Source organism: Camelus dromedarius, chromosome Y (genome assembly GCF_036321535.1).
Source record: "Camelus dromedarius isolate mCamDro1 chromosome Y, mCamDro1.pat, whole genome shotgun sequence".
NCBI classification, from domain to species: Eukaryota; Metazoa; Chordata; class Mammalia; order Artiodactyla; family Camelidae; genus Camelus; species Camelus dromedarius.
This window is the reverse complement of record NC_087473.1, coordinates 4,954,027-4,979,973: the sequence shown is the minus strand read 5'-3', so window position 1 is coordinate 4,979,973 and position 25,947 is coordinate 4,954,027. Positions and strand designations below refer to the sequence as shown.

Here is a 25,947-nt window from a genome sequence, read left to right as displayed (position 1 = left end):
AAGCTCTGACTATGGAAACAACTTTGATAAGAATAGAAAAAATAAAGGGTTTTCAATAATTACAAAAATAGTTTAGAAAAATATCCACAAATTGTGAATTTATGCATTGAAAAACTCTTCCTCCAGTAACCTGGTTGAAAAGATGAACTAGACCCTGGAGAAGTATATCCATGAAATTTTAGACTGTGGAAGAGAAAGAGAATATTCTTAAAGATTTAAGAGAGAGGGAACCTGAAACTGATAGATACGTGGCTGTGTTAATGGGCTTTTTAGAATCTTGAACAGGAATACCATAGAAGTGAATATCCTTCACTCTCATGAGCATTTTTTCAAGGAAAAGCTTTTTATTAAAAGGAAAATTTGTGCACAAGGGAAAAGGCAGAAAGGAGTCCCATCTCCCTGAGGAGTTCCATCTTCCCTTTCAGGGGAGAGTTTTAAAGGCAGTGTGTGTGGGGATGGATACTCAGGGTGCCTGATTCGCATGTGTTCAATTCCCAGATTGGTTAGCATTAAGGTAGTTTTGAGTATCATCAACTGCTGTGGTGTCTCTGTTCTTTCAGTCAGTGGTTTTCATCTGTGGAAATCCACTTCCCTCAAAAACAACTTAGGAATATGTGTCACGCCTTTAACTTTATCTTTCAGGGAACTGGAGTTTCGAGGAGTCTGCTGTGTGGTGGACTTACTGTCCCACTTTTGTCCTTTAGAAACCGTGTACATACATCAGTGGAACCAGAGATACAGCTAATCTTTTACTCCTGTGGGTCTCTGGTTACTGTCTCAGAAGTCCAAGTCTTCAGGTGCTTTGTTTTATGGAGCCTATCAAGCCTACTGTTGAAGACCATCTTCTCATTCCTTTTCCAAAATGGCTGTTCTCTTATCTTCCTGTCTCAGCAAGAGGCTGTTAAGTTGTCCGATTTCTCAGTAGCAACACTACAAGCTTTGAAGTGGTGAAACAATGTGTTCCATTGTCTGAAAGAAAGTGATTTTCAGCCACAATATCTGTGCTTAAGAAAAGAATTGTTCAAATATAAATGTAGAACTATAACATGCTAGACACAAAAAGTCGTACAAATCTAATTCCCGTTTGCTCTTTCTCTAGGAACTTTAGGAAATACATCTTATTGTTAACAGATAGAGACCCTAATTTGGAAAGCCCAGCAAACGTATGAGTCCTTGCCTGATGATTGAGAAAGAATTCTCAATAGAGGCAGAGGGTCAAGGTAAAAGGGTGCTTTATTGCTCAGAAAGAAAGAGAAGGGGGAAAGGGAAAAAAAATTAAAACACGAACAGGAAGCCATCAGCCAGGTAACTGGTGGAGACAGCTCCAGCCCCCGTTGTCAGGAAGCAGGGTCTTTTATTGAAGGCTCTGCCATCATTATCTTCATTCTGATGTTGCCAGTCACCTTCTATTATGTGCTCTTTCATCCCATGGAGCTTAGCCCTAAAACAGAAACTTCACTGGGAAACTGGGGTATGCGTTGGGATCAATGCAGCAGTTGTGGGACATAAAATGTCCTGTTGTAGGGCTGTGTTTTTAGAATGAAAGAGTTAGCTGCAGGATAAGAGAAAAGTGTTTTTCAACAGCCTGACACTTTCTTTTCCGTTATTGATAGTCAGCCAAGGTCAGTAAGCTTGCCTACTCACCTCTCTCACTATCAAAATGAGTGAGTGAGCCATGAAAGAGATGTCATATTGTAGGAATTGGAATCAATTTGGGAAAGACTTAAAGGAATGCCCAAGACGCAGTTACTTAAAGGGTGTTAGATGAGTTACTTTCTAGAAGGTGAAATTCAGTTATAATGCTGTGGAGAAAATATAGATGAGTTTGCATAGTTAGAACTTTTGAAACAGATTTTACTGACAACTGGTCAAAGAGCACGCCTCGAAACCTGAAGATTGCCTGAATAAACATTAAAGCATTAATTAGAAGTGTGATCTTAACATTTCAGAAGTGGGAGTTTAGCCTGAGAACACAGACATTCCAGAGTTCAAGATTTCAGATTCTTAATTGTCCTTCTAGAGACATTTGTCTAGGAAAAATTCTTTTCCCTGGAAGGTATATGTTTTTGTCCCTCTTGTAATTAGTAGAGCAAGAGGACAGAGTGTACGTAACTTCACAGGTTCATTGTTTTCTCCAAGTTTCATATTTATTCAGGAACCCCAGTACATTGTCAAATCTTCATTCCAGAATGAACAAGGATTGGTCAGAGGGGAACTGGTGCAGTTATTGCTAGAAGTGATAGGAAGCAATAATATATTCCTGTTTCTAGCAATTTATCTTCATTCAGGATAATATGAATAATTATAGTTATTAAAAAGTTAGCACCTTTATTGTGATCTGTTAAAATGCATTGAAAGAAAATAACATTACCTGAAAGCCTGATAGTGGACATGTTCCTGGAGAAAACCAGTAACAGTACAAAACAAACATACAAGAACAGAAATTTAATTCATGTGAGTATAAATTATCATAGTCATAATCATGATAACAGTGGTTTATGTTTTTAGCTATAAATATAACTGATTCTCTCACTCTCAGAAAATATCCACTGACCTGTATAATTTTGTATTTGTAATTTTGTCTCTGGTTGGAGAGGGTTTTCTAGGTTGCATAAAATTCAGATACCACAAAAACAGGACCCATGCCTGCTAACAGTCCAAAGTCCAAACCTAAATATATATAATATATATAAATTCATATATATATGAATATATATATAAGAGAGAACAGATTAATTGACGTCTAGAATACTGAGAACATTGATAAGAAGTAGAGGGTTTAATGTTGGAGGGATATGGACACCTGTCTGAAGTAGGAAGAAAACAAAATTGATGAGTAAAAAATTAGAGAAAATCATGGTATAAGGTAGCAGTTTCTCTCTTCTGAAGCCATCAGATCCCAGTCTTTACTTTTGGTTATTAAATTTCCTTATTACTAGTGGTATGTTCAGACTTTCTTTATGATTCAGTGATGGTAGCTTACATATTTCTGAGAATTCATTCATTTCTTTCAGGTTGTCCAATTTTTGTGTAATCATTCATAGTAGTCTCATATGATACTTTGTGTTTCTGTGGTATTTGTTGTAATGAAATGTCTTTCATCTGTGATTTTAGTGTTCTCTCTCCTTGTTCCTTGATTAGTCTATATAAATTTCTGTCATTCTTGTTTATCTTTCCAAAGATTTCCAACTCTTAATTTTGTTCATTTTCTGCCTTTCTGTGTTCTATTTCAATTATTTTTGCTCTAATATTTAATCCATCTTTTCTAAGTTTGGGTTTAGTTTGCTTGTCTTTCTTCTGTTTTCTCTTTTGTCATTGTTACCTATTTTTCTATACTTCATTTCAATTATTTCAGCTGTGTTCTTGGTTATCACCATCTTGTGCTAACTTGGCTTGGTTTTTTTTCTCTAGTTCCTTGTGTTGTTAAAGGTTGCATATATTTGAGATAATTCTTTTCTCTTAACCTATACACTTATTGCTGTTAAGTTCCTTTTAACCATTGCCTTTGCTACAACCCATCTGTTTTGTTGTGTTGTGTTTTGTTTGTTTACATTATTGTTAGGCTCAAGTAATTTGTGAATTATCCATTGCTGTCTTATTAGCTTCATTAGTTTTAGGGATTGTGTTGTTTAATTTCCAAGTATTTGCAAATTATCCAGCTTTCTTTCTGTTACTGATTTCAAGTTTTATATCATTGTGTTCAGAGAAGAGACTTGATATAATTTCTTTCTCATTAGATTTTAAAGTTCTTTTTTGTGGCATAATATATGATCTGTGCAACAAAAGATTGTGTGTGCTTGAGTAGAATGTACAGTCTTATTACACTGTTGAATGGAAAAATATGGATATGTTTATAAGTCTATTTAGTCTATAGCATTTTTTAAATCCGCTGTTTCCGTATTGATTTTCTGTCTAGATTATGTCTCCATTTTTGAGAGTGATGTCTGAAAGTTCCTATTATTATGTTGCAGTTTATTTCTTCTTTTAGTTCTGTTAGCTCTTGCTCTATGTAGTCAAGTGCTTTGACACTGGCTGCATATATATGTGGAATTGTTACATTCTTGATGAGTTGGCTAACCCCTTTATTGTTATATAATCTTACCTTGTGTTCTTTATCATTTTAGCCTAAAGTTTATTTTGTCTGAGTAGAAATACAGCTCCCCTTACTTTCTTTTGGTTACCATTAGCTTGAAACATATTTTCCATCATTTTATTTTCATTCCAAATGTGCCCTTAAAAGCTAAAATGAGTATTTTGTAGGAAGTGTGTGGTTGGATCTAATTTTTTTACCTAGGCATTATAGGCATCTTGATTGGAAAATTTAATCCTTTTAATTATTGATAGACAGGAGTTATTATTGCCATTTTGCTGTTTTCTGACAATTTTTAAGATTGTTTTGATCCTTATTTCCCTTCTTACTGTCCTTGCTGATTTTTTTTTTTTGTCCTTGCTGATTTAATGAATTCTTTTGGCAATATTCTTTGATTCCCTTATCATAATCTTTTGTGTATCTACTACAGTTTTTTCTTTGCTTATTACCATAAAGCGTAGATAAAATATATTTATAACATCCTAATTTTAAGTTGTTAACTCTTAAGTTCAGTAGCATATAGAAAGTTTATACTTTCAGTGCTTCTCACTTTTAGATTATTGGTATAATTTACTGTTTTGAAACGGTGTATCCAATAACAAATTAATGTACTTACGTTATTTTTAATATTTACGTTTTAGACATTTAATTTAGTGTTTTCAGTTATTCACTATCATTACAATGTTAGAAAATTCTTTTTGGCTAAGGACTTTCAATTACCAGTGTGTTTTACAAATATGTATGTTTTTACAATGTTAATTAGCATTCTTTTGTTTCAGGTTGAAGAATACCCATTAGCATTTCTTCTGAGGAAGATCTACTGTTGTTGAAATTCATCTGCTTTTTTAGTTTGGGAAATTCTCTATGTTATTTTTATCTCTAAAGAATAATTTTGTTGGAGGTAGCATTCTTGGTTGACAGTTTATTTCTTTCTTTATTTTAAATATATTATTCCACTCTTTCCTTTGTAAAGTTTTTAAAGTTTTAGTGAGAATTTGACTTCTCTTGTTGTGGTAGCTCATGTGTATATGATGAGTCACTTTTCTCTTTCTGCTTAAAAAATTTTCATCTTTGACTTTTTTTTAATTGAAGTATGATTGATTTACAAGATGGTGTTAGTTTCTGGTGTGCAGCATAATGATTCAGTTGTAAATATCTATATATCTTATCATGGGTTATTATGGATTATGGTTATCTTGTAGACTCCTACATCCTTCTTTCGCTCCTTCTCATTCTTTTTTTTTCTTTTTGCTTTTCTAACTTGATAATTTCATAACACCCATCTTATAATTTATGTATTCTTTATCCTCTTTGATTGAGATGGCTCCTGAAGCTCCCTATTGAATTATTCAGTTCTGTCACTGTATTCTTAAGCTCTAGAATCTTTTTCTATGTATTGATTTTTCTGAATTCACTTTGTTTATACAATTTTTTTCCTAATTTCCTTTAGCTGTCCTTCGGTATGTTCTTGTAATTCACTGGATTTCCTTAGCATAATTATTATAAATTCTTTGTTAGATAGTTCATAGGTCTTTATTTCTTTGGGGGAGCTTTATTAGTGTCTGTGGGTGGTGTAATGTTTACCTAATTCTTTACTTTCCTTCATTCCTTGAGTCATCTGTACATTTGATTAAGGAGTTTATTCTCTCAGACTTTAGGGATTTGATTGGCAGGGCAAGACCTTCACCAGTCATCTCAGCTTAGGCTACTGATTGTATATGCTGTTAGCATCTATAGGCAGGTAAAATTGGTCTTGGTGTGTGCATTTGTACAAGATCACTGATTGTGCTCTGAGATTGATGGGAATATAAATTGTTTTATAGTACTATGGAAAACACTATGAGATCATACAGCATTTGTCTTTCTCTGTCTAATTTATTTCACATAGCATAATACCCTCAGTATCCATCAGTGTTGTCAGAAATGAAAGAATTTCTTTCTTTTTAATGAGTATTCCATTGTATACATTTGTGTTTTCATCTTTATATGTGTATATATTTATATTTTATATATATATATATAGCATTGTGTGTATATCTTTCTAATATCACATTTTACTTATCAATTTATCTACTGATAGACACTTAGTTGTTTCCATGTCTTGCTTGCTTTAAGTGAATGCTGTAGTGAACATGAGATACGGATATTTCTTCAACATAATAAGTCTGTTTCTTTTGGATGTATACCCGAAAGTGGAATTACGCAATCGCATGGTTATAGTTCTAATTTTATGAGCCTCCGTCATGGTTCTGATTTCCATTTCCCTAATGATTAGTGATATTGAGAAACTTTTTAGGCAATGTTGGCCATTATGTAACTTCTTTGCAAAAATATTATATTCAGGTCTTTTGCTGATATTTTAATTGAATTTTGGGGGGGTTTGATGTTAAGTTCTTTATATATTTTGAGTATTAACCCCTTATTATTTAGGTAATTTGTAAATATTTTCATTTTGTAAGGTTACCGTTCATTTTGTTGAATTTCTTTTGTTGTGCAGAAATTTTTAGTTTGCTATAGTCTCACTTGCTTGTTTTTGCTCTTGTCTTTTTGATGTCATATCCAAAAATGTTCTGCCAAGACCAACAAGACCATGCTTTACTCTCTCAAGTCTAACATTTAAATGTGTCTAGTCAATTCAAGTAAATTTCTGCCACTGTATTGTAAAGTAGGGTTAACGTTTGGAGTATTTATTTCTTCAAAGTTACTATCTGTGAATGGTAGCTGGAAAAGCAGTTGGGAGAGTTGTTTACCTTGAGCTGCTATTGGGAGTATCTTGATGATAAGTAGATGGTTACACAAAACTTAAGTTGTATTTGCTTTTGTATCTAATGTGTTGTCAGGTTTAAAGTAGAAAGTGCACTTCTTTATCTATGCAAACAGTAAATTCTATTTTATGTTGATAAGCTGACACTTTTAGCTCCGTTTTGATCCCCATTGAACTTAATGTTTCAAATTATAATAATTTCTTAAATACAAAGTGTATTTATATGTAGCTAAAATCATACTTGAGTCATCAGTAGATTATTATTTTTTCTATAAGAAATTAATGCAATATTGTTTTTAGCAGGGCAGAAAAGAACTTCAGGTATCTCTTCTCCAAACGTTGGTGCTGTTGATGTTTAATGAAGGAGATCATTTCAGCTTAGAAGAAATTAAGATGACTACTGCACTAGGTGAGTATTGTTTGTAATTGTTTATATCTGCTATAGAACAACATGCTAAATATTTTTTCTCATTCAGAGGATAGAGAACTGAGAAGAACCTTACAGTCATTAGCTTGTGGCAGAGCTAAAGTTCTCATCAAAAATCTGAAGGGCAGAGATGTGGAAGATGGTGACAAATTTTTGTGTAATGAGGAATTCAAACACAAATGCTTCAAGATAAAGATCAATCAGATACAAATGAAAGAAACGGTATTTGTTTTTTCTTCATCCTATTATTTCTATTATACTTTTCTGACATCTGTTACCAAGTTATTTGGGGGGAAATTGGCAGTAATTGGAATGGTGTTTTTTGTTGTTGTTGTAGTAAGAAGACGTAAAATTTATCATCCTATTTTGAAGTGTATAGTTCAGTTCTGTTAAATATATCCACATTGTAGTGCAACAGATGATCAGAACTTTTTCATCTTAAAAAAGAGCATATCTATTTTCTTTAACAACAGCTTCTCTTTTTCCTCTTGGTCCCACCCTTGGTAAACAGAATTTCTACTTTCTGTTTCTATAAATTTGATTAATTTAGATACCTCATATATGCGGACCTGTAATGGGTTTGTCTTTTTGTGACTGATCTATTTCCAAATTAGCTTAACTCAAATTTCATATATGGGATTTAGCATGTAACAGGATTCCCTTCCATTTGTAGCTGAATAAGTATTTCATTATATGAAAATGTATTTTGTTTACCAGTTCATCCATCAATGAGCATTTGGGTTGCTTCCACCTTTTGATTATTGAGTATGCAAGTACTTCTTTGAGACCCTGGCTTTAGCTCTTTTGGCCTAGAGTGGGTGTGCCACATCATATGGAAACTTTTATTTTTTTGAAGAAGGTACCGTACTTTTTTCCACAGCAGTTTTACTTCTTTATAGTTTCTTCACTATTGCACAAATATTCCTATTGTTCTATATACTCTTGGCAAGATTTGTTCTTTCCTGCTTTTTTTTTTTTTTTTTTTTTGGATAGTAGCCATTTAACTAGTGTGAAGTGTTCTCTCACTGGCATTTTGATAGGCATTTCTGTGATGATTAGTGATGCTGAGCATCTCTTAAAAGCTACTGACCATTTGCATATCATCTTTGCAAAAACTTTTATTCAGGTATTTTACTCATTTAAAATCTGGGTTATTTGGCTTATAGTTTGTTGGATTCTAGGAATTTTTATAAATTCTGGGACATTAACCTCTTATTTGTACATGATTTGCAAATGTTTTCCCACTCAGTAGGGTTTCTTTTCACTCTGTTTATGTATCCTTTGTTGCACAAAAGATTTAAGTTTAATGTAGTCTCTTGTGTCTATTTTGTTTTACGTGTGCTTTTGATATCATTGTCAAGAAATATTTATTGCTAAATGCAGTGTCATGAAGCTTTTACCTTATGTTTTCTTCTAAGAGTTTCATAGTTTTGGAGTTTTGTTTTTAATCCAGTTGAGTTAATTTTTATATATAGGTTAAGATAAAGTCCACCTTTATTATCTTGCAAGTAATGTCTACTTTCCCAGCCACTTTTGAAGCAACTGTTTTTTTTTAGATTGAGCGGTCCTTGAGCCCTTATTGAAAATCATTTGACCTCATATGCAAGGTGTTTTCCTGACCCTCTGTTTCTATGTATGGTCTGTATTTCTCTGCATTTATAATAGTACCACACTGTTTTACCATAGCTTTATGATATGTTTTGAAGTTACAGTATGAGTCATCTAACTGTCCTTTTTAAATATAATATTAAAATGAGTTTTCAAAGTATTTTGAGGTTCATATTAGTTTGAAAATGGTTTTGTATTTCTGTAAAAAAATTATTTTAGGATTTTGTTGGGGGTTTTATAATATCTGTAGATCACTTTGGGTATTATTAGTGTCTTAACAATATTATGTTTTCTAGTGCATGGATGGCTTCCCATTTATTCATGTCTTTTAAATGTTTTTCAGTATTTTTTTTTTAGTGTAGATCCTTCATCTGCTTTATTAGTTTAACTTCAAAGTATGTTTTTTAAACTTGATGCTACTGTGAGAAGGTTTAGTTTTTTCTTTCTTCCTCCATTTTTCTTAGGTATAATTGTCAATTAAAATTCTATAATTTAAGAGGTACAGCTTGATGTTTTGCTATAAATATGCGTTGTGAAATAATTGCTATAATAAAGCAAGTTGATATATCCCATCTTATATAGTTAGCATTTTTGAAGGTGTTACTGAGAACACTTAAGATTACACTCTCAGTAGATTTCAAACTTACAGCACCATACTGTTAAATGTATTCACCTTGCTCTATATTCAGTATCTGGAGTTTATTCATCTTGCATATTTGAAACTTTTCATCCATTGGCCAACCCCTTCCATCCTCCTCCCCCGCCCCTTGACAACCACCATTCCATTCCTAGCTTCTGTGTGTTTGATTCCAAATATAAATAAGCTCATTCAGTATAAATTCTTTTTGTGTCTGGCTTATATTACTTAGCCTGCTGTCCTTCAGGCCCATCCATGTTTCCACAAGTGACAGGATTTCTTCCTTTTTATTAAGCCTACACGATATATCACTGTGTATATACCACATTTTGTTTTCCATTCACTCACCAGTGGACATTTAGGTTTTTCTGTGTATTAGCTATCACGAATAGTGCTGTAATAAACATCAGAGTCCAGACATCTCTTTGATCCAAATTTCAGTTTTCCATGGTGGCTGCACCAATTTACATTCCCAAGAACAGGGTATAAGGATTGCCTTTAATCCACATCCCAAGCATAACTGTTCTTTGTAGGTTTTCTGGTTTGTTTTTTGTCTTTTGATAATAGCCATCCTAATAGGTATGTTTTTGTTTGCATTTTCCTGGTAATTAGTGATGTTGAACAACTGTATAAATCTTTTGGATATTTGAATGTCTTCTTTGGGAAATGTCCATATAGATTCTCTGCCTGTGATTTAATTGGCTTAATTTTTGTTTAGTGTGAGTTGTGGAAGTTCCTTATATATTTAAGATATTAATCTCCAATTAGATATATTATCTGCAGATATCTTACTTCATAGACTGCCTTTTTGTCTTACTGTTTCTTTTCTGAGCAAAAGCTTTTTAGTTTGATATAACCTTTACAGTGTGTCTATGTTTTCCATTTTTGTCTGTGCTTTTATTGTCATATCCAAAGAATCAAAGTCTAGAGGAATATCCCCCATTTTTATTTCAGTGTTTAAGTGTTTATGGTTTTAAATCTTTAATCTGTTTTGTGTTGATTTTATATATGGTATGAGATAAGGGTCTAGTTTCATTCTTTTGTATGTGAATACTTAACTCGCCCAATACCCATATATTGAAAAGGTTATCTCTTCCTTATTGTGTATTCTTGACATCTTTACTGTAGGTTAGTTGACCATAGATGCTTTGGCTTATCTGGGGTCTCTTCTTGTTTTGCTGGTCTGTATGTCTTTTTCACTCTAGTAGCATGCAATTTTGATTACTACAATTTTGTCATATATTCTGAAGACACGGAGAGTCATACTTGTATCTTATTCTTTATTGTTTTGACTATTCAGTGTTTTTCCAGGTTCCAAAATTTTTAAAAGAATTTTTAAATGTTTCTTTTAAAAATTCCATTTTGATTTTGCTAGAGATTTTAAAATCTGAATCTGAAGATCATTTTGGATAATATGGACTTCTTAATATTATACCTTACAGTCCATGGGCAGGGCATGTCTTTCCATTTGTGGGTGTTTTTAGGTTTTTTTTTTTTTTTCAGATATATTTGTCAATATTTTGTAGTTTTCAGTACACAAGTCTTTTTTAAATGGGAGTTGTTCAGTCGTCACTATTTTATTCTTTTTGATGTCTTAATAGAATTGTTTTCTTCATTTCCTTCTTGTTTAGGTTACTGTTACAATGTTTAGAAATGAAACTACTCTTTGTAGGTGGATTTTGTACCTGCAACTTTACAGAATTCACATTAATAATTTTTTTCTGTGTGAAATTTTTAGTATTTTCTTTGTATAGGATACCATCTCCAAACAGACATAGGCTTCTTCTTACCTGATTCAGATATGTTTAATTATTATTTTTTCTCCCTCTAATTGTTCTAACTAGGACTTCTAGTTTGTTGCAAAGGAGAGGTAAGAATGAACATACCTGCCTTCATCCAGATATTAGAGGAAAAGCTCGCAAAGTTTCAGATGCTAGCTGTAGGATTTTATTGTGTGGGGTTATATTCTTCGTAGACTTCATCTTTTTAGAGTATTTTGTTTTTACTACAAAAAGTTATTAATTTTTTTCAGTGCTTTTTTTGTGCATTTCATGGGATAATCATGTTTTTTAAATCCTTCATTATGTTAATGTGGCATATCACATTGATTGTTTGTGGTGAAAAGTCCTTCATCCCATGAATAAATTCTACCCGGTCATGGTATTTGTTTCTTTTAATGTGTTGTTGAATTTGTTTTTCTAGTATTTTTGAAGGTATGATTATTTTCTTAATTTCCTTCTTAATTGTTCATTGTTAGTATGTATCAGTGCAGCTGATTTTTGTGTGTTGATTGTATGCAGAAATTTTTCTTCATTCAGTTGATGAATGTTAACAGGTTTTCTTGTATGTATTTTTCAGGATTTCCTATGTGAAATATAATGTCATTGTGAACAGAGATCTTTTTCCTTATTCCTTTCTTATTTGGGTGCCTTTTATTTATTTTCTCCCTAATTGCTTTGGCTAGGACTTCCAGTACTGTGTTAATAGAAGTGGTGTGAGGGGTGCAATTGTAGCTTTCTCTGATCTTACAGCAAAACCTTCTGAGTCTTTTGCCATTGAGTATAATATTACTAGGCTTTTAAAATGAGACCTCCCATTATGTTGAAGTAGTATGCTCCTACCCCTTAGTTTGTTTTGTGTGTGTGTGTGTTTTAATCAAAAAAGTGTGTTGATTCACATCAGATGCTTTTTCTTCTACCGTTGAAATGATCAGGTGGGTTTTATACTTCACTTAAAAATATTTTTTCCAGCTTGAGATATAATTGGCATGTAAGTTTGCCAGTTTAAGGGGTACAATGTGATAACTGGATACGTGTATATATTGTAAAATATTTACCACAGTAGGACAGTGAGGTTAGTTAACACAACTAGTGCCTCATAATTCATTGTATTATTGTTGCTGTGGTTAGAACATATATCTCCACTCCCATAGCAGTGTGCAAGTACACAGTACGATACTGCTAACTATAATCACTATGCTATATACTTCATCTTATACTCATCTAGTAACAAAATTTGTACAATTGACCCATTCCTGCCTACTTTACCCCCTGTTGGCCACCATGTTTCTCTATCAGTTTGATGTTTGCAGATTTTAAATATCAGAGAGATGATATGCTATTTGCCCTTCTCTGTCTGACTTATGCTTATGGCTTAGCATAACACCTTCAAGGTTCGTGTTGTGTATTGTAGAATTTCCTCTCTTATTTTTTGGCTGAATACGATTCCATTTTATTTATATACTTTTCATTTTCTTTATATGTTTATCTGTCAGTGGCCAATTAGGTTGTCTAATACTTGGTGATTGAGAATAATGTCATAATAAATATGCAGTATAGTTATCTCTTTAAGTTATTGATTTCATCATCTTCAGATACACAGAGGTAGAATTGCTAGGTCATATGGTAGTTCTAGTTTTAATTATTTGGGGAACCTTTCTACTGTTTTCAATAGTGGTTGAACCAGTTTGCAACGCACAAATAGTGCACAGGGTTCTTTTCTGCACATCTTCACCACCACTTGTTATTTGTTAGCGTTTTGTTGATAGCCTTTCTAACAATAAGAGGTGATATCTCATTGTGGTTTTGATTTATATTCCCCTGATGATTAGTGATGTGGAGCATGTTTTCATGTACATGTACAATGTTTTATCTCTGATATCGTAGAAAAAGTTTTCAGTTTTTCTCCATTGTGGGTTATGTTACCTGTGGTTTTGTTGGATACTGCCCTAATTAACTTGAGTTGTGTCCCTTCCACATCTATTCCATTGAGAGTTTTTATCATGAATGAACGTTGTGTTTTGTCAAATGCTTTTCCTATATATTCTATATATTCTAAATATATTTCTATATATTCATCTATATATTCAGATGATCATGAGATTTTTATTTTGTTTTACTTTCCTCTAAGAAAACAAGTAAAGTTTAATTTTATTTAATTTTATTTTTTATTGAGGTGGTGTATGTACAATATATTTGAGGAGTAGAGGTACTATTTAATTATTTTGCAGAATACACTCCATTATGTATTATTACAATGTAATGGCTCTAATCCCCTGTTATATAATATATCCTTGTTGCTTATCTGTTTTATACATAGTGGTTTATATCTCTTAATCCCATAACCCTACTTTGTCCCTACCTCCTTCTTTCTCCAGACACTCTGGTAACTATAAGTTTGTTTTCTATATCTGTAAATCTGTTTCAGTTTTGTGTATACATTCACTTTTGCTGTTTTTAGAAACCATAAATAAGTGATAAAAAATACTGGTCTTTGACTTGTTTACCTTACCATAAAATTCTCTAGGCCCATCCGCAGTGCTTCAAATTTCATTCTTTTTTGTGACTGAGTAATAATCCATTAAACATCCAGATTTAGATCTAAGATCTACCTGTCTGTCTGTCCATCTGTCTCTTCATCTGTTCATCTTTTTGTCTATTCATCCACATTTCATCTGTCTTAGCTCCACATTTTCTTTATCCATTTATCTGTAAATGGGCACTTGGGTTGCTTCTATTTTCTCAGCTATGGTATGAACATTGAGGTGCATGTATCTTTTCAAAGTAGTGTTTTTGTTTGTTCCAGATATATACCCAGGAGTGTAATTGATAGATCATATGGTAGTTCTATTTTTAGTTTTGGGGGTAACTCTCTGTATTATATTCCATAGAGGCTGCACCAGTTGACATTCCCATCAATAGTGTACAAGAGTTCTCAGTTCTTCGCATCCTCACCAACATGTGTTATTTGTATTCTTTTTGTTGATAGCTATTTAGGCTATCACTTTTCTTTCCTGTATACCGTACATTTTTGATTTGTGATTACCTTGGAGTTTGTATACATTTACCTATAATTATATCTAAATAACTGTAGTCATTTAAGTTCAGATATAGTCTAAAATGATTTACAGTATTTAGTTCCCTCCCCAATATTTTGTTTTTGATGTACTATTTTACATCTTCAGGCTTATACCTTAATTTATTGTAGTTATAGTTGCTTTTACAATATTTTGTCTTTTAATTTACATAATGGCATATTTTAGTGATCTTCAATTCCTACTGTATGTCTGCCTTTGCTATTGGGGTTTTCCTTTTCCTAGAGATTCTTACTTCCTTCACATTTAGAGAAGACTCTTCAACATTTCTTGTATGGTGGATTTAATGTTGATGCATTCTTTAAGTGTTTGAGAAATAATCTGCAATGTTGTGTCAAATTCTAGTGTAGAGCACAATTTTTCAGTTATACATGAAGATACATGTATTCATTGTCATATTTTTTTAATTTCTGTTTATTTTTTCAAGGTTTTTTCCTTGCTCTTTCAGTTAGTTACTCTGCCTTCTCAGTTTACTTAATTTTCTCCATGTTAATGAATTTAGGTAAAACATTTATATGTTATGGTCTTGAAAGGGGTGTTCTTATATGGGAGCAACCATGTAGACTGTGTGTGACCAATACCTTTGTTGGGAAGGCTGGCTTGATGTCAATGCCAGTCACTTCTTTCCTCAAAGTATGCTAGCATCTAGCACCTTTGTAGGGGCTGAAGCTGGAGACGGAAGACATAAAGCCTGTGTAGGGTGTAAGGGCAGGGCTTCCTCCCTGTTCAGTGGCCATCACCACCCTGTCAGTGTTGGGGTCTGACCCCGAGTTGCTAGACCAGAAGCCCTGATGATCAGGCTTGATCTGGCTCTGTTTCCTTTAAGTGTGTATTTTTCCTTCCTCTCACACCAGGATCTTTGCCCCAAAGAAGGGAAGTGCTGAAACAAATGGAGCTTGTGAACTTGCAGAGTATGATGTTCTGCCAGTGTAGGTGTCTGTGGCTCTGTTCAGATAAAGACCATGGAATGCATCATTTCTTTTGTCTTGTCTGCCCTAGATCTAGTGCTGTGCTCCACCATGGAGTGAACTTGGCTAAGTGTTTACTAGGCTTGTGAGTGGGTGCACAGTGAGGTGGCCACAGGAAACCCTGTTGCCACACTGCCATCAGAGATCTGGGCTGCTTCTGGGGTCCTGCTTGAGTAAGTGCCAACAATGGCTTCCACCATCACGTCTAGGCTCCACCTGTAGGTGGGTTGCCTCAACATCCCCAGGTAAAATCTATTCCCAGGACCTAACACTGCTAGATCTGCTGCCAAACTGTGGCATGGATTAAACAGGCCTTGGACATTCACTTGACTTGAGCTGATAAGCGAGGTAAAGTGGTTATGGGAATCTGGCAGCCACCAGGTCAGACCTCTGTCTACCCGTCTATAGGTAAGTTAGTACCCACATGATCCTCACAGAGTTCAGGCTTCTGTTCCCTTTTTGTCTGTTTCAGTGGTCTTCCAACTAGCCAGGGGTACTTGTGTCTTACATGTAGGGCTCCAGGACTGATGTTTCCAGTCATTGATTGGCTTGGCGTGCTCACTCACCAAGGCAGGTGTCCACGCATGCAAACTCTCTTGTTCTCTTAGTCTGCCTCTAGGGGCATATGATTAAACTGATTTTTTTCTTGTCATACACTAATACATGTATATCTTTTCTTACAATCTGAGTTATGCAGGAGTCCTTCTGCCAGTTTCCAGTTTTCATGCAGAATTGTTCCACATGTGATATGTATTTGGTATGTTGTAGGGGAGTTAATGTCCTCTTACTCCGCCATCTTTATCTCTCTCTTATGTTTCATTTTATTAATACATTCATTGAGTATCATCTGGTCAACCGTCTTTGCATATTCGAGTTAAATCCAACTTGGTCAAGGTGTAAAATCCCTTTAGTGTGGTTTTGAACATGGCTTCCTAATATTTTCTTGAGAACGTTTGCATCTGTACTCATCACGGTTATCACTCTATAGTTTGTCTTGTTGTTTTCTTACCTGGCTTTTTTTAAAGTAAGTGCAATGCTGGCCTCATACACTGTGTTTCGAAGAGTTTCTTCATCCTCAGTTTTTCTGCAAGTGTTGAGAAGGTTTGGTGTTAAATTTTCTTTGACTGTATTGGACAGGCTGTCTGGTCCAGGGGTTTTCTGTGTTGAGAAGCTTTTGATTACTGATTCAGTGTCTTTACTCATTACTGTTCTCCTCAGATTCCTTATTCTTTCCTGATTCAGTCTGGGTAGGCTGTGTATTTCTAGCGACTTATTTCTTTCTTCCGTAGTATTTCATTTGTTGGCATGTCATTGTCCATGGTACTCTTTTATGAGCCTGTGTATCTTTCTAATTTCTTAATATATGCATCTATCACTATAAACTTTCCCCTCAGAACTGCTTTTGCTGCATCCTAGAAATTACGACATTTGTTTTGAGAAAATTTTTAAATTTCCCTTTTGATTTCTTTTGACACATTGGTTGTTGAGAAGCTTATTTTTACTTTCTGCGCATCTGTAGGTTTTCCAGCTTTTCTCTCATTTTTGATTCCTAATTTTATACAATGATGATTATAAAAGATAGCTGATATTATTTAAATTTTTCTTAATTTGCAAACATTTGTTTTGTTTTCTGTCATACAGTCTTTCCTGGGGATCTCTCCTGTTCACTGTAAAAGAACATATATTCCGCTGCTGTGGGATGAATACCCTATGTGTGTCTGTTAAATCCATTTCTTCTAAACTATAGTTAAATTCCAATGTTTTCTTATTGGTGTTCTGTCTAGATTTCCTGTTCATTGCTGTAAGTAGGAGGTTGAAGTCTCCTATGCTCGTTTTATTGTCCTCAATGTATTTCAGTGCTCCAGTGTTGAGTGCATATATTTTTATGATTGTTGTATTTTCTTTATGCACTGACCTTTTTCATTATATAATGAACTTTGTCTTTTGTTACAGTTTTTTGCTTGAAATTTCTTTTGTCTAATATAAATATATAGCTTTAAGTTTCCACTTGCATGGAATATTTTCTTCCATCCCTTCACTTTGGGTCCATGTGTGTTTTTAGAGCTGAAATTTGTCTCCTGTAGGCAACGTATAGCTGGGTTGTTTGTTTTTTTTTTAATACCTAGCCATTCTGAGCCATCTGGTTGGTGAATTCAATCCATTTACTTATAGAGTTATTATTGATATGTAAATACTTATTTCTGCCGTATTATTGTTTGTCTTTTGGTTGTTGTTAATTGATTATTTCTTTTCCCTCTGTCTCTAACTTTATAATTGGAGTTTTTTTTTTTTTTTTTCTGGTGATATGTTCCATTTGCCTCTTTTATGTTACATGACTATATTACGGATATTTGCTTTTGTGGTTATCATGTCTTATGTAAAATATCTTACAGTTAAACTAGTTCTTTTTATGCTTGTAGCAGCTTATCTTTATTTGCCTGTGAAGGTTCTACCCTTTTCACTTATGCTTTTATATTATTAATGTCACGATTTACTTCTTTTATGCTGTGAATTCATTAATAAATTATAGTAGCTATGGTATTTTTAATGCTGTTTCCTTTGACATTTAGGCTGTCATTAAGTGGTTAACACAGTATTCTAGTATAGAACTACAGTTTTTTTTTATTCTAATTTCACCTTACTTGAGTTTTAAGAACTTTCATATGTTTTTGTGTAACTAGCATTTTCATGTCAGCCTAAAGAATTCCTTTCAGCATCCTTGAGGGTGTTGAGCCCTCCTCCCCTCAGCTTTGTTTCTCTGAGGATGTCTTTATTTCTCCTTCCTATCTGGAGGATAACTCTGCCCAATTAAATATTCTTGGCTGGCAATTTTCATCTTTTAAAACTTTGAGTGTATTATTCCATTATCTCTTGGTCTGTAGTTTCTGTGCATTGAGATAAAAGGATGTTCTGTTAATTTCATGAACTTGTACATTCATTCCCTACCCAAGATTTGGGATGTTCTCAACTATTGTTTCTTAAAATAGACTATTTCTCTCTTTTCCTTCAGCTATTTCAGTTATTTTTGCATTTAATTTTTCTGGTTGGTCTGATAGTGTGTGATTTCTTTTATTTCTTTTTCTAATAATTCTTTTTAGTGAATGGGAGTGTAATAATTTTTGTTTTTGATTTTACATCCTGCAACTTTACTGAATTTGTTGACTAGTTCTAGTAATTGTTTTCATGGAGATTTCAGGATTTTCTACATGTAAGGAAGGTCATTGGCAAAGAAGACAGTTTTATTCCTATTTCTGCTTTGGATTACATTTGTTAGTTTTTTCTTACCTGATTTCTCTGTGACTTCCAACATTATGTTGACAAGGATGGTAAACGTGGGCATCCTTGTCTTGTTCTGATCATAGAGTAAAAGATTTCAAACTTGAAAGCTGTGATGTTGTGGGATTGTTATAACTGTTCCTTATACATTCAGGTATACACAGTATTGAGAGTTTTAAATATGAAAGGATATTGAATATTATCAGATGCTTTTTCAGAATCTATTGCAATTATTATATAATTTTTATTTTTTATTCTATTAATGTTTTCTATGGCAATTATTGATTTCTGTATTTTGACCTATTCTTGTGTTCCAAGACTAATACAGCCAGAGCATACTGTATGACATTTTGCTAACATTTGGTTGAGAATTTTTGCACATTCATCAAGGATATTTTCCTGTAGTTTTCTTTTCTTGTGGTGCCTCTTCTGCCTTTAATATAATGGTAACACAGGCTTTTAAAAATAAAATAGGGGCGTATTCCCTCCACTTCAGTTTTTGGAAGAGTGAGAAAATTGACCTTAGTTCTTTCAATGATCAGTAATTTTCACCAGTGAAGCCCTGTGATCTTGGTCTTTCTGTGTTGAGAGGTTTTCTGTTGCTAACTTGGTATCCTTACTACTAATTTGTTCAGGTTTTCTGGTTCATTGAGGTTGATTGTATGTTTCTAGGAATGTTTAGTATCTTCTAGTTTTCCAATTTGTTGGTGCATAATTGTTCATCGTAGTCTCTTACAGTCATTTGTGTTTTTTGGTGTCCATTGTAATATCTTATTTAATATATAGTATTATTTATTTGAACCCTCTGTTTTTTTCTTGGTATGTTTAGCTTTAAAGGGTTGTTCATTTTATGTTTTAAAAAATTGAGCCCTTAGATTCTTGATCTTCTCTTTGTTTGTATTATTTTCTGTTTTATTTATTTCTTCTAAAATCTTTATCTCCGTACTCTGTTAACTTTGGTCTTAATATGTTCTTGCTTTTCTAGTTCATTGGAGTGCCAAGTTAGATTGCTTATTTGAGATATTTCCCTTTTTTCGGTATAAGCATCTGTCGCTAAACTATCTTAATACTGCTTTTGCTGCATCTTGACATTTTGGCACTTTATGTTTCTATTTTTGTTTCATGCTATTTTTATTTTCCTTTTTTCTGATTTGGCTCCTTGATTTTTCATGACTGTATTGTTTATTAATTTCTCTACATATGTGAATTTTGCAGCTTTATATCCTGTTATTGACTTTATTTTCATAGTGTTTTGATTGTTACAGATTTGTAATATAATTTGAAATCAGGAAGCAATGTGTTTGAAAAAACTATTTGGCATCATTTCATTATTTTAATTACATTTTTACTATGAACAAATGTATGATGTATCCTATTGAATATTCCATGTAGAATTGTGAAGAAGGTGTATTCTGCTGCTGTTCAGTGGACATTTTGTTGCAATGTTCTATATGTCTGTTAGGTCCATTTGTTAAAGAATGGTTTAAGTTCATTTTTACTTTGTTTTCTTCCCAAGTGATCTGTTGCTAAAAGTAGGCTATTGAATGAAGTCTCCTACTTGCTGTTACTGTGTTGTGTGTTTCTGCCTTTAGATTTGTTAGTGTTTGTTTAATATACTTAGCTTCCCCAAGGTTGGGTACACATATATTTACATTTGTTATATCCTCTTGATATACTGATTTCTTTTTCATTATATAATGGCATTTATGTCTCTTACGGTGTTTGATTTAAAAGTCTCTTTTCATATAAATTTAGCTCTGTTTTTCTTTTTAAAGCCTTCAATTTTGTATTCTTCATTACATTTTAAAAGACTAATTTTTGAGACATAATAACATATAAACATTATATTAGTTTCACGTATACTGTATATGATTTGATAGTTGTATTTGTCGTGAAATCACCATTGTCTAAGTCTAGTGAACATTTGCCATTACACATAATTGCAAATTTGTTTCTTTGGATAAGAACTTTAAAGATTTACTCTCTTAGAAGCTTTCAAATATGCAATACACTATATATTAATTATAGTCACTGTGCTATACATTCCGTCCCCATGACTTACTGAATCTGTAACTGGAAGTGTGTACTTTTTAATCCTCTTTAGCCATTTTGCCCACTATCCATCTTCCCCCTCTGGCAACCACCATTTTATTTTCAAAACTCATGAACTCAGTTTCTTTCTTTTTTTTTTTAATTAAAAAATTCACTGGTGAAATCATGTGATACTTCTTTCTCTCTGCCTGACTTACTTCATTTAGCAAAATGCCCTCAACTTTTATCCATGCTGTTGCAAATGGCAAGATTTCATTCTTTTGTTTTTTTGTCTGAATATTTCATTGTAGGTAGTTCCACATCTTCTTTATTTATTATTCATTGACAGGTTGTTTCCATGTTTTGGCTATTGCAGATAGTTCTGGAATGAACATAGGGTGCGTGTATCTGTGGATAAATACTTGGAAGTAGAATTGCTGTATTATATGGTTTTGAGAACTTTTCATATTGTTTTCCTCGGTGACTGCGTGAATTTATATTCCCACCAGTGGTGCAGAAGGGTTCACTTTTCTCCACATCCTCACCAAAATAATTGTATTTTTTCTTTTTGATAATATTGTTCTAACTGGTGTGAGGGTATATCTTACAGTTTTGATTTGCATTTTCCTGATAATTAGTGATGTTTAGCATCTTTTAATGAACCTGGTGGTCATATGTCCTCTTTGGAAAAATGTCTATTCTGATCCTCTGTCCATTGTTAGATAAGATTTTAAAAATTTGAGTTGTATGAGTTCTTTCTATTTTAAACATTAATCTCTTATAAGATGTATGATATGCATATGTGTTCTACCATTTTGTAGGCTGCCTTTTCTTTTTGTTGATGGTTTCCTCTGCAGGGCAGAATTTTTAGTTTGATGTATTCATTTTTCTTTTGTTACTGTTACTTTTGCTATGAAATCCAAAAAATCATCACCAAGGTCTGTGTCTTGGTGTTGATCACCTATGCATTTATCCTAAGAGTATTAAGTTATCAGATCTTATATGTAGACTTTTATCCATTTGGAATTTATATTTTTGTAGAGTGTGAAATAGTGGTTCAGTTTTATTTTGTGCAGTTGACATTCCAGTCTTCCAAGCACTATTTATTGAAAAGATTTTCCAAGCACCATTTATTGAAAAGAGTTTCTTTCCCCAACTGTATATTTTTGAGTTCTTTATCCTACGTTAGTTAAACATGTATGCATGGGTTTTTTTTTTCCTGGCCTTGATATTCTGTTCCATTGATCTATGTGTTTGTTTTTATGTCAGTGCTGTACTGCTTGTATTATTATAGCTTGTAATAAAATTTGAAATTAGGAAGCATGGTTCATCTCACTTTGTTCTTTCTTAATATTGTTTTGGCTATTTGGGATCTTTGTGATTCCATACAAATTTTAGGATTCTCTATTTTTGTGAAAAATGCCATTGGAATATATAGTGATGCCATTGAATCTATAGACTGTTTTAGGTAGCATGGACACTTTAGTAATATTCTTGTAAGCCATGAACATGGAATATCGTTCCATTTGTTTTGTATCTGTGATTTCTTTAATTAATGTTTTCAGTGTAAATGTCTTTTATCTCCGTTATATGTACTCATGGACATTTTACTCTTTTTGATGAAATTGTAAATGAGATTTTCTTAATTTCTTTTTCTGAGTGTTTATAGAGTATAGAACTGCAGAAGATTTGATGCATTGATTTTGTGTCTTTTAGATTTTTTAATGAATTTATTTTATAGTACTGATAATTTCTTATGGAATCCTTAGGTTTTTTATCTATATGATATTTTGTCAGTTGCCAATAGTGACAGATTTGCTTCTTCCTTTTTGATTTGAATGCTATTTATTTCCATTACTTGTGAAATAACTCTTTCACTAGAATTTTTAATACTGCGTTGAATAAAATTCTGCCAGTGGGCATCCCTGTCTCATTCCTGATTTTAGAAGAAAAGCTTTGAGGTTTTCACCATTGAATATGATGTTAAATTAAGTGTGGGCTACTCATATACTGCCTTTACTATGGTGAGGTACATTTCCTTTATACTCCCTTGGTTGAGAGTTGTTATCATAAATGTATTTTGGATTTTGTCCAGTGTTTTTTCTGCATCTGTGACATCTATGAGATGATCATACTGTTTCATTCTTCATTACTGTTAACATGTTGTACCACGGTAATTGATAGCTTGTTATTGAACCAGTCTTGGCTTGCCTCCCTGGTATAAATCCCACTTGATCATGGCATATGAGCGTTTTAATGTATTAGATTTGGTTTGCTAGTATTCAAGATTTTGCACCTACGTTCATCAGGAATATAAGCCTGTAATTTTTATTTCTTGTGATGTCATTTGGTTTAAGCATACAGCTAATACTGGCCTCATAAAATGAGACTGAAGTACTACTTCCCTTTCTGTTTGGGTGAGTTTGAGAATTGCTATTAAATCTTCTTTAAGTATTTGGTTAGAATTCACCCGTGAAGTCTTCCTGTCCTGGACTTTTGATTTGGGGGAGTTTTGGGTTTTGTTGTGTTTTGTTTTTTTTAACAATGTCCATAGTAATCAGTCTGTTTTTGTTTTCTCTTTCTTCCTGATTCAGTGTTTGTAACTTGTATGTTTCTATTTATCCATTTCTTCTAGGCTGTCAAATTTGTTGGTATTTCTGTGTTTATTATAGTCTCTTGTGAAACTTAATTTTTGTGTGTTTGTGTTACCAGATGTAACAGATGCTTCCCTCTTTCATTTGATTTTATTTTATTTCTGTATTGTTTGTTGCGTTTAGTAAAATTTTGACTAATTATTTGTTTTTTTCCTAAGTACCAGCTCTTATTTTCATTGATCTTTGTGTTGTCCTATTATTCTGTTTCATTAAGTGGAGCCCTGATTTTTGCCATTTTCTCTATAAACTTTAGGCTTCTATTGTTCTACTATTTGTAGTTCCGTTGCTATTATTAGGTTGTTTATTTGAGAATTTTTGTTTCTTCATGTAGTCATTTATTGCTATATCTTTATTCTTATTACTTCTTTTACTGTATGCTCTAGTTTTGGCATGTTCTATTTCTATTATTATTTGTCATAATGTATTTTTTATTTGTTTTGTTTTATTAGTTGACCTATTAGTTGTTCCTAGCATGTTTTTAATAAATATCCACATATTTATGATTTTTGTAGCTTTCTACTGGAATTGATACGTTATTTCAAACCATTTTGCCTGGAGAAGATGATTGATTAACTTCAGACTCTTAACTTCATTGAGAATTTGTTCTGTGGCCTAATATATGACATACCTTGTGGAATGTCCCACATGTACTTAAGAAGGGTATATATTCTAATGGTTTTGGATAGAATGTTTTGTATATGTCTGTTAAGGCCATCTGGTTTAGCATAATATGTCAGGTAGATGTTCCTTTATTGATTTTCTGTCAGGAAAATTGATGAAATCGGAGTATTAAAAGTTCCCCACTATTATTGTATCACTCTCTATTTCTTAGTTTAGGCCTATATTTCAGTTCTCTCATAGGAAATGAAACTTATCTTTCAGTCCTGCCTCAGATCTTGGTTGTCTGTCACATATTTGCAGTTGTTCCAGAAGCCTGTTTTAATTTTTAATGGCTTCCAGTAGTTGAGAGGGAACCAAGACCTCTCAGTTTCCAAAAGGGTGCAGGTGGATAGGAAGCAGACTTTCAGGCAGCAGTTTTTAATGCATGTAAAAAGTTCTCTAAGACTATAAATTTAAATCCCCCCAGCCAGTAGAGCTAGGCAATCTAGAGGTGTACTGTGGTCAGCAGGTGCAAAAATCCAGTTTCCAGACAAGTGAACAAATCGTTGCATGAGATACTGGTGATTTGAAACAAGGCAGAGGGAGAGTGCAGAAATGGTGTCCACTAGCTTCTGTTCCCAGAGTTCATATCTGTAGTCTGCTAAATGCCTTTTCTTTAATCAAAACTCCAGACATAGTTCTCCTTAATAGAAGAAGGGAGTTTGTTTTAGTCTGCTATTTGTGCAGTGCTCTGTGAGTGGTAGCTCGCCCTAAATTATCTCTCTGATCATTACAGTCAGTGGGACCCAGGAACACAAGCCCCTTGGCTACCAGAGTCAGATAATCAAGGGGTAACCATAGCAACTGGGCACAGGAAGTGAAGAAAATGTGGTACCAAGTATGTGTGTGTGTAAGCTATCCTATCAGAGATACTTGATCGCAGAAGCACAGCAGAGGGAGAGTGTATAAAAGGTAGTGCCCACCCTCTGAGGTCTAGGTGTTATTCTCAGCCCTTAGATGTGTTTCTAACTAAAACATTGCCCCTTAGGCTGTAGCTTTTATGATAAGCTGATGCTGTCATAAAAGATTAGACTCCTGAGTCTGTTGTCTATTGTGGTCTGGGGTAATAGTCATTTAAGAACTCTTTCTCCTTGGGTTATAGGCCTGTGGAACCCACAAGTGTAACTTTGCTGGCCGGCAGCCCAAGTGATCTAGATGTATAATCTGCTAGCAGCTTCAAAAACTAGGCCATCAGAGGAGGGTACAATTTCCTGGGAGATAACCAGCAAAGTGGAGTGAAGCAGAAGGAGAGTAGAGGTGGTGCCTACTTACCTCTGTTCCCTAGATATGTGTTAAATTAGATGCCTGCCCTCAGGTTGCCCCTTTAAGATAATAGATAAGCCTATTTCACATAAAGTCTGGGTGCCTTGTAATTGGTTGCCTCTGTGCTGGCTTCTGGGGCAAATGAATTGAACATAGAGCCTTTAAAGACCTGTTTTCTGAACTCTGAATAGCTTTCATAAGGTCTCCTAGATTGAAGCCCTGTTGGTTTTCAAAGCTAGATTTTTGAGGGCTCATGTCAGATGCAGGCCTTATTGTATGTAATGTGGGATTCAAGCCCTTCACTTTTAAGGGAAAAACTCTGGATTTTGAGTTCTCTTCCAGTTGTTGGGTCAGCTATCCTGGGGGTGAGATTTTTGGAGAGAATGATGCAGCCTCTCCTACCTGCTTTGGTTTGTGTTTTTTCATCTTTGTTCCTCAAATCTGAATGATAGCTTTACCATATAGAGTATTCTTGGTTGTAGGCTTTTTTCTTTCAATGCTTTGAATATCATGGCACACCCTTCTGGCCTGTAAAGTTACTCCTAAAAGTCAGCTGATAGTTTACAAGGGTGCCCTTTTATTTTCACTATTGTTAATGTTTTCTCTTTGTCTTTAATTTTTGCCATTTTAATTATAAATGTGCCTTGTTTTGGACCTTTTGGAGTTCATCTGGCTTGATGCAGTATCTGGGGTAGT

General features: G+C 33.6%; 1 protein-coding gene across 1 annotated transcript in view; it reads left to right on the top strand.

Annotated features, from left to right (window-relative positions):
• LOC135320327 (cullin-4B-like) overlaps positions 1 to 25,947 on the top strand; it is an 83,241-nt gene that overhangs the window by 42,286 nt on the left and 15,008 nt on the right. Inside the window, 2 exon segments of the mRNA XM_064483430.1 lie at positions 7,158 to 7,263; positions 7,331 to 7,503. Of these exon segments, the coding sequence (XP_064339500.1) occupies positions 7,158 to 7,263; positions 7,331 to 7,503 (279 nt within the window).